This window comes from Etheostoma spectabile, chromosome 5 (genome assembly GCF_008692095.1).
Source record: "Etheostoma spectabile isolate EspeVRDwgs_2016 chromosome 5, UIUC_Espe_1.0, whole genome shotgun sequence".
Classification (NCBI taxonomy): domain Eukaryota; kingdom Metazoa; phylum Chordata; class Actinopteri; order Perciformes; family Percidae; genus Etheostoma; species Etheostoma spectabile.
This window is the reverse complement of record NC_045737.1, coordinates 10,219,850-10,231,618: the sequence shown is the minus strand read 5'-3', so window position 1 is coordinate 10,231,618 and position 11,769 is coordinate 10,219,850. Positions and strand designations below refer to the sequence as shown.

The window sequence follows — 11,769 nt, the reverse complement described above, 5'->3', positions numbered from 1 at the left end:
GACATCGTTGTAGAAAAGGCCCCAAAGTTATAGTGTATGTATGTATAGGTTACTATTATTTAGTACAGTTGACCATATGTGCTTTATGTTTCACGTGTACTCCGTTATTATCAGTGTTGTAACAGGGTTAGCCCAAGTACGGAAGAGGATTAGGGCCACTGGTGAAAATGTTGTGAGTTCGACTTAATCTCAGAATCTGACTTTAATCTCAGAATTCTGACTCTTATTCTCAGAATTCTGACTTTAATCTCAGAATCTGACTTTAATCTCAGAATTCTGACTCTTTATCTCAGAAATTCTGACTTAATCTCAGGATTCTGACTTTTATTCTCAGAATTCTGAGAAAAAAAAAATTAGAATCGACTTTAATCTCAGAATTCAGAAATCTGACTTTTTTCTCAGAATTCTGAGATTAAAGTCAGAATTCTGAGAAAAAATACTTTTTTCTCAGAATTCCTGACCTTTATTCTGACTCTTTATTATCAAATTCTGAGATTAAAGTCAGAATTCAGAAGTATGACTTAATCTCAGAATTATGACTTTAATCTCAGTCATAGGAAATCTAATCTCAGAATTCTGAGATTAGAGTCAGAACTCACATACATTTTTCACCAGTGGCCTAATCCTCTTCCTTACAAAGATGCATGCTGGTGGTATCTTGTAGTGACGTCACAGTTAACAAGCAGTATGAAAGATAGTCGGTCAGTTGGAAAGCAGTTGTGAGCCGGCATTTACTCAAGAGTGTGCGTAAATGAGAAGAAAAACCCCACAGAATTACCCTCACTATTGAAGAAATAGAATAATACCCAGAATAAGAACTCTCTCTCAGTTCTTTCATTCCTACTTGGAATAAGTGGCTTAAATTAAGGTGACCCGATTTCTCGACAAACACGGGGGACATTTTCAGCTCTGAAGAGCATATACTCCAAAACACGCCCATGTTTTTATTTTTGTAAAACTTAAAACGGCGACACTAGACCCTAGAATGTCTCATTCTGCAACAGCTCATTCACTCGAGTACGGCTACAATTAAAAAACTTTTGAGGGATATTGCCTCTCACATTGATGCGTATAAACGAGATTGCGCAGTCGCAGAAACAGCTAGATTATAAGTTAAAGGTAAATTGTCAGCTTGTATATAGTTCATTTAATGTTGTTTCGCTACTGACAGACTCAGATTAATGTTCTGAGTGTCTGACAACGTTATGGAAAGGAGTTCTAAGGAGGCGACCCTTTTACGATTAGTTCAACTTTATTGTCAGTACACAGGTACAAGGCAACGAAATGAAGTTTGGTCTAAAGAAGTGTATAGCACGCCGTGCAGGATATACCACTGGTTCCATAAGTGCAGGCAGGTCACCTACATTAGGTGGTGTTTGGCGACACACGAATGAACCTGTGATAAACCCAGATTAGCACCTAGACTGGGCGATCTACCTATTTCTTCACTTCATACGGGGCCAAGAAGTCGGGCGGAATTGTCTCAGTGAAATGAGCATATCCGTGAGTTGGTCGAAAGTTTCGGACCTCTCTGAGCTTAAGCGCGGTCGCTGCTGGGGAGCGAACGGTATCGATCTATCTCCAGTTGCATGAGTCTTCGTGCCTTTTTCTTTCCCTTCCAATTCGTTTGTCAGTCGTAGAATGGGCGGTGGAGATCAAGCCGTGAAATATCACGGGACAGGCAACTTACTTGTACCTACTTAGGTCGCGACATGAATGAACCTGGTTACCCAATCTGACACCTAGACTGCTTCAGTGTACTACTCAGAGCATACGAGGGCAAAAGCTTTCTTGCGTCTTATGTTCAGTTGAAAGAGCTTTATTATGTTTGTCAGTATGCCTTCTGAGAGAGAGCTAGGTAGTTGGGGCAGAGGACGGTCTAATCTCCATCAGGATTTCTGCTTGCAGGGATTCTCACGTGACATGTTGCTTCGTTGCGTATGAGAAACTCAGAAAGTGCTTTTTCTCATCCATGTCCTGGACGCATCTTAAAAGAGTGTAAAACACATGAGAAGATTATGGAAACTCAATTTGTTAATCAATATGGTCATGTCTTCGATAACGAAGATTGTGGATCATAGACTTTCAAATTCCGTTGTAGACAGGTACAGTGTACAGTTCTCTTAACAACTTGGTAAATGAAATAGAAAAACCAAAAAAAGCAATGTATCAAAGATCCTTTCACAGCCTGACAGAACTACAGACATGTTATCGCCAAACAACTACGACGTGATGGATGCTACGTGACAGGATACAAAATATAAAACATACAAACTGCTTCAATACCGTGATGAAATCAGTACAGTTCAGACTGACATAGGTAAAGAAATAAACATATTACAACAGTGACAGATTTTTTCAACCTACACTGTGATTCCATGACAGGTACATGATTATTCATACTGATCATACAGTCAGTAGTGGACTCTATGTTATATACTCTACTGAGGTGAAAGTTAGACTTTATTTTATCAGATCAATATTCAAATCATAATGATTAACCATAAGTCAGAACAACAATTCCAAACAACCATATTGAACAGTTTTACAACAACAACAACACCCAAACAAGTCGCAGCTGAAAACCAGGATTTTTACGTGGGGAGGAAATAAAAGGGAAAATCTTTCTCAGGACGTTTATTTTATCTTAACAGAAAGATAGTAAGTCTACCAAAAGTATGTATCTGTGTGTTTACATTTATCTTATTTATACATATAAATGGAAAATGTCCTCAAAGGATTCATCTTTCTCCAAATAGACCAGGTGACAATTCTAATTTTGCTGTTATTTTTCTCCATCGTTAAGAAAAGCGACATAGAACTTGATACGTTGACCGAAGTCACATTCATTACTAGTCATTGTACTCGGGGGTACAAGGTTTTTACCAACGTACTGTTATCTTTTGTGTGCTACGAGAACAAGGGAATACCAAATAGGTATTTGAGTCTTCTACTTTAAATTATTGGGGGAATGTCCCAGACACAAAGATCCGGGGTTTCCAAGCCATATAAGTGTTAAGATATTTTGAAACTCCTCTCTAAATTCACCTCACCAATTTCGTATATCTTTGGCAATCCCAAAAGACACGAGTATGATCTCCAACTAGTCCGCATTGGCATCCAGCACCAATTTGACTTTAGTTGATCAAACAATTGTATTTGTATCTAAATTTGTTTTTACCTGCCAACGGAAACAACGTGTGTGCAAAACAAACAATTAAGGTAGAAAGAGGAAAAAGAATCGCTCTGAGAACGGTCGTAATAAGAAACACAGACAATCAGCCAGTCCCTGGCAGAAGGAGCTCGAGCTTTGGCTCAACACTGTGGCTGCAATTAAATAGAAACGCGTTTACGGTTTCAGGTCGACGTTGCACATTAAGAACCTGTACCACATGTAATAACTTTGTAACAAAGCTCCTCAACCTTCACAACAGATGGTACTAGTGCCGTGGTTCCCAAACTTTGTTCAGACTCAGACCCAAAAGAGAAATTTGTGCGCCAATTTACACAAAGTAACCACCATGAATCCTTGTAACATAGCTCATGTTTAAACTGTGGACGAAAGACGGGACTACCCTGAACTAAATGTTTGTATGAAGTATATTTATCCATTAAAAAGTAAACAAACAGAAAGGGTCTCTATTCTCCTTCTGTGTCTCACTCCTTTCTCAACTCCATTGTTCTTATCCCCTCCTAGGGTAAGAGAGAGAGAAGAGAGAGAGAGACCCCCCCCCCCCCCCACACCACACACACACACACAAACATCTGACTGAACAGACCAGTGAGCAACAAGAAACATTCACATAAGATGATATTATTTTACGCTGCAATTGGACCCAATAAAACGGTCCGCGACCCATTTTGTCCGCCTCTATGTTTGGAAAACCAGGTCCTAGCCATATTCAGCTGGATTTCATTGCCGTTTATATTTTGAGAGTCGTTTACTTTATAACTAAACAACATTTTTAACACAGGGGTTGTGTGTACAACAAACTTACGTTCAAAGTAACTAAAAGCGTCAGATGAATGTAGGGGAGTTCAAAAAACTAACAAATGGCTCTCTGAAATTAGTGGAGTAGAAGTAGAAAGTGGCAGGACAATGGAAAAGTACTCCAGTAAAGTACAACAGTACCTCAGTACTAACAGTAATGGAGTCAAATACTTCTCTTTTTCCCACTGCCCGTTGGTTCCAGCCCTGCACCACAGTGCTGCATTTGCTGTTTCTGGGACACCACCACGCTGACAGAGGTGGAGTTTTAGTGTGTGTGTTTAGACTTTTGGTTTGTGTTGTGCGTTGTTAGCTTTGTGTGGTGCTTTGTGTTGTATTTGTGTTGTTTTGTCTTGTGTTGTAGCTTTTGGGGTTTTGGTGTTGTAGCTTGGTGTTTGTGTGGATCTTGTATGTTGTACTGGTGATGTGTTTGTTGTAGCTTGTATACTTGTGTTGTAGCTTTATATTTGTGTTCTTCTTCTTTGTGTATTTGTGGTTAACTTTTGTATCTTTGATTGTGTCGATGTTTGTGTATTTGTGTTGTAGCTTTTGTGTATGTTGTTTGTAGCTTTTGTACTTGTGGTTGTATATTTGGTATTTGTGTTGTAGCTTTTGTGTGTTTGTGTTGTAGCTTTGTGTGTTTGTGTTGTAGCCTTTGGTGTATTTGTGTTGTGGCTTTTGGGTGATTGTGGTTGTAGCTTTTGTGTATTTTGTTTAGTTTTGTATTGGGGTGTTTTGTGTTGTAGCTTTGTGTATTTTTGTTGTATCTTTTGTGTATTGGTGTTGTATTTGTGTAGTGTCTTTGTACTTTGTTGCTATCTTTTGGTATTTGTGGTTGTATTTTTGTATTGTGGTGTATCTTTTGTGTATTTGTGTTGTACTTTTGGTGTATTGTGTTGTATCTTTGGTACTTGTGTTGTATATCGTTTGTGTATTTGTGTTGATTTGGTATTTTGTTGTAAGCTTGGATTGGTGTCTTTTTTGTACTTCGTGTTGTATCTTTTGTGTGTTTGTGTTGTATCTTTGTGTGTTTATGCTTTTGTATTGTTGTATATTTGTTTGGTGTACTGGGTTTTGTGTTGTAGTTGACTTGTTTTGTTGTGTATGTTGTGTCGTTTGTGTTGTGTAGTTTTGTGTGGTATTGTGTTGTGGCTTTGTATGTTTGTGGTCTACTTTGTTATTTGTGTTGTAGCTTTTGGATTTGGTGTTGTAGCTGTTTGTACTTTGTGTGTAGCTTGTGGTATTGTGTGTATTTGTTGTATTGCTGTGGTCTTTGGTTATGTGTGTTTGTATGCTTTTTGATTATTGTGTTGTAGCTTTTGTATACTGTGTTGGTGTTGGATTTGTGGTGTAGCTGTTTGTATTGTGTTGCCGCTTTTGTTATTTGTGTTGTAGTTGTTGTATTTGTGTTGTAGCTGTTGTATTGTGTTGCAGCTGTTGTATTGGGTTGTAGCTGTTGTATTTGTGTGTAGCTTTGGAAATTGTGTTGTAGCTTTGTATTTGTGTCGGAGCTTTTGTATTGGGTTGTATTGTGTTGTATTTGTTTGTAGCTTTTGTATTTGTGTAGTAGCTTTTGGCTTTGTGTCGTAGCGTTGTATTGGTTGTAGATTTTGATTTGTGTTGTGAGTTTGTATTTGGTGAGCTGTTGTATTTGTGTGTAGCTGTTGTATTGTGTTGGAGCTTTTGTAGCTTTTGTGGGGTTATAGCTGTGTATTTGTGTTGTGCTTGTGTATTTGTGTTGTAGCTGTTGTATTTGTGTCGTAGCTGTTGTATTTGTGTTGTAGGGCTGATTGTGCTTTTGTGGGTTGTTTACCATGTGGCTCAGCTGCTCCATACACACTCCACCACCTTGATTTGTTTCCGAGCTCCGGGGAGAAAACTTCTCAATCAGCCAGACTGGTAGTGGACAGAGAAACACACAGCGGTGAGGAGCGGGCCTAGGTACACACACACACAGAGAGCACACACACACCACACACACACACAAAAACACAACACACACACCCCACACAGACGAGACAACCAGACAGACATACACAGTCTACTCTCTCTCTCTCACACAACACGCACACAACACACACACACACACACAGTCTCATCTCTTCTCTCTTCAATCACAACATTCACACACACACAAGACAGACAGACAGAGATGAGACAAACAGACAGACACACACACACAGTCTAACTCTCTCTTCTTACCAAACGCACACGTACCACATACACAGTCTCACTCTCTCTCTCACACACACGCACACACAGTCTCACTTCATCTCTCCCTACACACACACACACACACACACACAGTTGTAAACATTGTGATATTTCTTGTGTATGTAATAACATCAACTGACATGAAGTTAACAAGCGGCCAGGCTGTTGCCTAGCAATGGAATTCCACAGAAAAGGTCTATGGCTCCTCTTGTTACCGTCAAATAGGATCATTTTGTAAACTTGAAGCTCACTTCTTCCAGTCTGGCTATCAGCTCCGCCGGGGTCATTACATCCTCCTGGGTGTCATCTTGGTTGACGTCGCTGCCGGCATCAGACAAAGCGTCCGACATACTTCTCCGTCACAAAACGACCTGTATACTGTAACTAAAAAGTAAAATGTAACGTTATAAGCGTTTCACACAGAACAGATCAAGATTGCCGAAGAAACGTCCACTAGCTAGTGAGCGCTGTGTATCTGAAACTCCTTGTTAATTCGCGCCACCCACTCTTCTCGCGAGATTATATGTCATAGGTTGCGTTTCACCCTGCAGTTAGTCTGCAAGGCAAGGTTTTCAACAGGCTGTGCCATGGATGTGTTATAATAACGAGTTGTACAATCAAATGCTTTAGTTTAAAGACATTTAACTACAGTTTATATCGTGGTTTGTGTGACCGTCTGTCTTTAATAGACGGGAAGTGACGCAAATCTCGCAAAATACCGCGAATTATAAACACTTTTTGGATAAATGGCGACCGGTGGTTGTAAACGGTTCCCCTCGAATGGGTGTTTTGATGAGGATCTTAAAGGTTTCGAGGAGGACACGATGACAAAGTTCGTCGTTTGGACAAAAGACAAGGCTTTTGGTGTGGACGGTGGGTTTCTGTAGTTGTAACATCATAAGATTACTATCAGTCAGGTTTTATTTGGCGTTACGTTGTTTACAAATGAGCGTTTTTAGCTGGGGTTGTGGCTACAAGGGATACAGCTAACGCCGGAAGTTACGTGACATCTCGGCTAATATAGTCATGTATTTTTTTTAAATACTTAAACCCAGAAACGGGTGTTTGTTCCTCTTGAGTTGTTTAATCCAAACCGCTATATTTTCCCTAAACTTAATTAGTTGTTACCGTAACTGTAACGTTATCCCATTTATACGGTGGCCGAGACGGTTCAACACAAACACACAAAAGCTACAACACAAATACAAATGCTACAACACACATACACAAAAGCTACAACACGTGCACAACAGATACAACACGTACACAACAGATACAACACAAACACAACAGCTACAACACACAAACAGAAGCTACAGCACGTACACAACAGCTACAACACACAAACAAAAGCTACAACACACATACACAAAAGCTACAACACGTACACAACAGATATAACACTTACTCAAAAGCTACAACACAAACAACAGCTACAACACAAACACAACAGCTACAACACTTACTCAAAAGCTACAACAAAAACACAACAGCTACAACACAAACAACAGCTACAACACAAACACAACAGCTACACAACTTAAGCTCTCCGCCGGCGCCTCCCTCTTCCCTCTGGCGCTCTGTGCGCCTATCCCTCTCCATCCTGCTCTCTGTCCCTCTCCTTCTTCCTCCATCGTCCCCTCCCTCCCCTCCTTCGTGCGCTCTGCTCCTGCGCCTCCCTCTCCCCCCTCGTCCCTCCTACCTCCTCCGTGCGCTCTTGCGCCCTGCTCCTCCCCCCCCTCATCGTGCGCTCTGCGACTGCTACTCCCTTCGTCCGACTTCCTCCTCCTGCGCTCTGCCACCGCTGCCTCCCTCGTCCCTCCTCCCTCCTCTGCGCTCTCGCGGCTGCCGCCATCGTCCCTCCCCTCCTCCTCCCTCCTCCGTGCGCTCCTGCTCCGCTGCCGACCCTCTCCCTCATCGTGCGCATCTGCGCCCGGCCCCCTCGTCCCTCCTCCGTGCGCTCCGCGCCCGCACGTGATGACTCATGCTTCCTCCGTGGCATACTCCTGAGATCTGCGCACAGCGTGATGACTATGCGTAATAGGGACCTCCCCGTGCACCCGTGACCAGGCGCTGTAGGACCGGGTTACTGGGTTATTGACCACTATGTACAGAGTAGAAACGAGTCGTCAATAACACCATTCATAGACTGATCTTCAGCTCATCACTGGAGAAATATGATAACCTGTTAATCGGGGAATCTGATCAATTACCACGTCTATCCTGGCTGGCAGTCCAATTTCTCTTCGTGTCTTTGAGGAGACTTCCGTCTCTTTTTATAACAGTGGTCCTGCGTGGTCATCAAGCTGAGAACCAATCCGGAGAGAAGCCACGTTACACCTGCTGGAAAGACACAACCCGGTTTGTTTGTGTTGCTGTTCGCACCATAATTGGTGGGAGAGGTTACATCTGAAGTCGCACTACGGCTTTTAAAATAAGCTTCTTCTGACTCTTTCATTCACACTCAAAAAAAAAGGTGAGTCTCTGCAGCGTTGTGTAACTTAAACGGCTCATTGTGCGACGTACTGTTTGTGTTTTGTTTAACCCTCCGTGTTTGTCCTCAGGTTCAAATTGATCGTTGTCCCTAGAGATGTTTCTTTTATATCCCCAAATACCATGATTGATCCACAACAACACCTTGCCAATACAAATCTCTACTTTTTCGCTTAATTTTGGGTCTTATTCATATTTTAGCATTTGAAAACAGATGACGTGTTGTTGAATAGTATTGAGTAAAATTGACATATCCAGTCTGTTGATTATCACAACATCCATTCGTTAATTTTAGTCTCAATATTCCTAATTCCGGCGTTTCTACTCAACATTAGGTCTAATTTCCTATAAGGAAGTTTTATTGACCATAAATTCCAAAATAACTGTAAACTAAAGGTTAAGTTGTAGTGTTACGTTTTGTTGAACATTGAACAAAGCATCAAAGTGTTAAAAAAAGGGACAACAATGTAAAAAAAGTAACAAAAAAAAAAACAGACCCACATCCCCCGTGCCGGAAACAGAGTAAAAAGAAAAAAAGGACAAAAAGTTAAAAAAACTTAAAAAAAAATGATTCCACACCAATCCTAACTTTCATTAATTTTGGGTCTTATTCAATGTTATAGCATTTGAACTAAAGTGAATTGTTGTTGAAATAGGGTTGATAAAATTGACATATTCAGTCTGTGATTACAGCAACATCCTTCCTAATTTAGTCTCCATAATTCTAATTTTTGCTTTCTAACTCAAACCATTAGGTCTAATTTTTCCTATAAATGAGTTATTGACCATAAATTCCAAACAATAACTGTAAACTAACAGGTAATATGTTAGTGTTTACGAGTGTTGAACATTGAAAAACGGCATCAAAAGTGTTACAAAAAAGAGACAAAGTTAAAAATATTAAAAAATAAAAAAAATTTAAAAAAAACGACCCGTATCACTTCCGGCAACAGAGTAAAAAAAGTCAAAGTTAAAAAAAAAGTACAAAAAAAAATTAAATTAACCAAACCAACGCTCTTTGCCAAGTAAAAGCGCTACTTTCATTAATTTTTGGTCGTATTCAATTTTATAGCATTTGAAAACAATGAAGGTTTTTTGAAATTATTGATTAAAAGTGACATATCCAGTCTGTGATTATCTCCACATCCATTCCCTTATCTTAGTCTCAATAGATTCCCTAATCCTGCTTTCTAACTCAGACCCCCCATTAGGTCTAATTTCCTATAAATAGGTTATTGACCATAAATTCAAACTAAACTGTAAAAGCAAAGGTAATATGTTAGTGTTACGTATGTTGAACATTGAAAAAGCATCAAAAGTGTTAAAAAAAGGGACAAACATGTAACAAACAGTAAACAAAAAAAAAAACAGACCCAATCCGTTCAGAAACAGAGTAAAAAAAAAAAAGGGACACAATTAAGAAAACTTAAAAAAAATGATTCACCATCAAATCTCTACTTTCATTAATTTTGGGTCTATTCAATTTTATAGGCATTTGAAAACAAATTGAGTGTTGTTGAAATCGTGTGGAGTAAACGATGTGACATCTTCGTCCTGTGATTAGCTCAAACAGCCATGCCTTTAATTTTATTCCTCGAATAAGCCTAATTTCTGCTTTTCTAACTCGAACATTAGTATAATTTCCGATAAATGACGTTTAATTGACCATAATTCCAAAATCACTGTCAAACTAGGTAATAAGGTTTAGTGGTGACGTAGCGTTAAGCGTCACAAAAAAGTGCCAAAGCGCTGAAAAAATCGTAATACGTGACAAAATGTACGAAAAAGTTAAGAAACATCATAAAAATCTCAAACGTGTCTGATTTTTGTTTAATTTTTGACGAGAGACACCACAGGATTAAACCTCCACAATCTAGCCACACAAAAGTAGCTATAGTCATGAAATCCATTTAAATCACACGTAACTTAATATTTTAGAGATTCTCCCAAGATATGTTGCATGGTAGGCATTTGGCTTGGGGGCCTTAAAATGTCATGGCAGCAATAGAGGCAGTGGATGTTTCCCCAGTTCCTGTACGACTTCATACACCGCCCTCAACCCTTGCTCTCAAACTCGCTGTTGATAATGATATTTGAGCAAAGTGCTTCTAGGGTTAGCGGTGTTCATTGACTTACCAGTTTTATTGTCGGGTTCTGTTTGGCGGGCTGTGCTTGTCCACCCCTTGGTGACAGGATCTAGACCCTCCTCCCACCCACCATGAAGGGCACCCCTTCAAAGGAACATACTGGATCTCCCACATTATCTTTTTTGGATCCCGGTTTGGGGTCGGAAGGAAAGTCCCATGCACAGCAAGTCCATCGTTCTCAGTGCACATCCGCTAGTTGCTAACGTTGAAGCTAAAATGTCCGGCGGCCGAGACGATTCAACACGGACACCAAAGCTCCGTTTCACTTGCTTCTCAAACCTTCCTCCGCCCGCTCATTTTGTCAACACACGCTCACTTCTGTTTTGTCGCGTTTTGGGTCGTGTTGTTTGTCCTTTTTGTATTTCTGTTGTGTCGCGCGGTTGGGTACTGTTGTATTTGTGTGTAGGTAGCGTTGTGTTGTGTTGTAGCGTTGTGTTTGAGTGTGTGCGTGTGTATTTGGTGGTGTAGCTGGGGGTGGTGGTGTGGGGACGTTTGTCTGTGTGGGGTAGCTTTTGGAGTGTGGTGTATGGGGGGGACCTGGGGTAATGGTGTGGTGCGTTGTGTTTGGGGTTGACTGTGGGTGGTTGTTGTACAGGTGTGTTTGGGTTGTAGCTGTTGAGTGGTGGTGGACGGTGGGTGGGTGGTGTGCGTGGGCCGTTGTGTTGTGCTTGGTGATTTGGGGGTAGCTGTTGTTGGTTTTTGCTGTGTGTTTGTGTGGTAGCTGTTGTTGTTTGGAGCTGTTTGTTTGTGTTGTAGCTGTTGTGTTTTGGTTGTGGTAGCGGGGGGTGGTGTGTGGTAGCGGTTGGTGTTTGTGGTGTAGCGGGTTGGCGTTTTGTAGCGTGGGGGGGGGTTACCTGTGGGTGGGTGGGGAGCGGTTGGGGTGTTGTGTAGCGGGGGGGGGGGTGTAGCTGTTGTGTGTTGTGGGGG

The 11,769-nt window shown here is 40.9% G+C and overlaps 2 protein-coding genes across 4 annotated transcripts in view; one reads left to right on the top strand and one right to left on the bottom strand.

Annotated features, from left to right (window-relative positions):
- gins4 (GINS complex subunit 4 (Sld5 homolog)) overlaps nt 1-6,719 on the bottom strand; it is a 14,966-nt gene extending 8,247 nt beyond the window's left edge. Inside the window, exon 1 of one of the 2 annotated variants that reach the window (XM_032516391.1) lies at nt 6,454-6,719. In XM_032516391.1, the coding sequence (XP_032372282.1) occupies nt 6,454-6,552 (99 nt within the window). In that variant the 5' untranslated portion in view covers nt 6,553-6,719. The remainder of the gene's footprint in view (nt 1-6,453) is intronic. The other variant, XM_032516390.1, reaches the window with a different exon arrangement.
- A 25-nt stretch (nt 6,720-6,744) lies between these two features.
- Nucleotides 6,745-11,769, top strand: part of si:dkey-31c13.1 (calcium-responsive transcription factor) — a 24,798-nt gene continuing 19,773 nt past the window's right edge. For both annotated transcript variants that reach the window (XM_032516386.1, XM_032516387.1), the window contains exon 1: nt 6,745-7,075. In XM_032516386.1, coding sequence (XP_032372277.1) covers nt 6,949-7,075 — 127 coding nt within the window. In that variant the 5' untranslated portion in view covers nt 6,745-6,948. The remainder of the gene's footprint in view (nt 7,076-11,769) is intronic.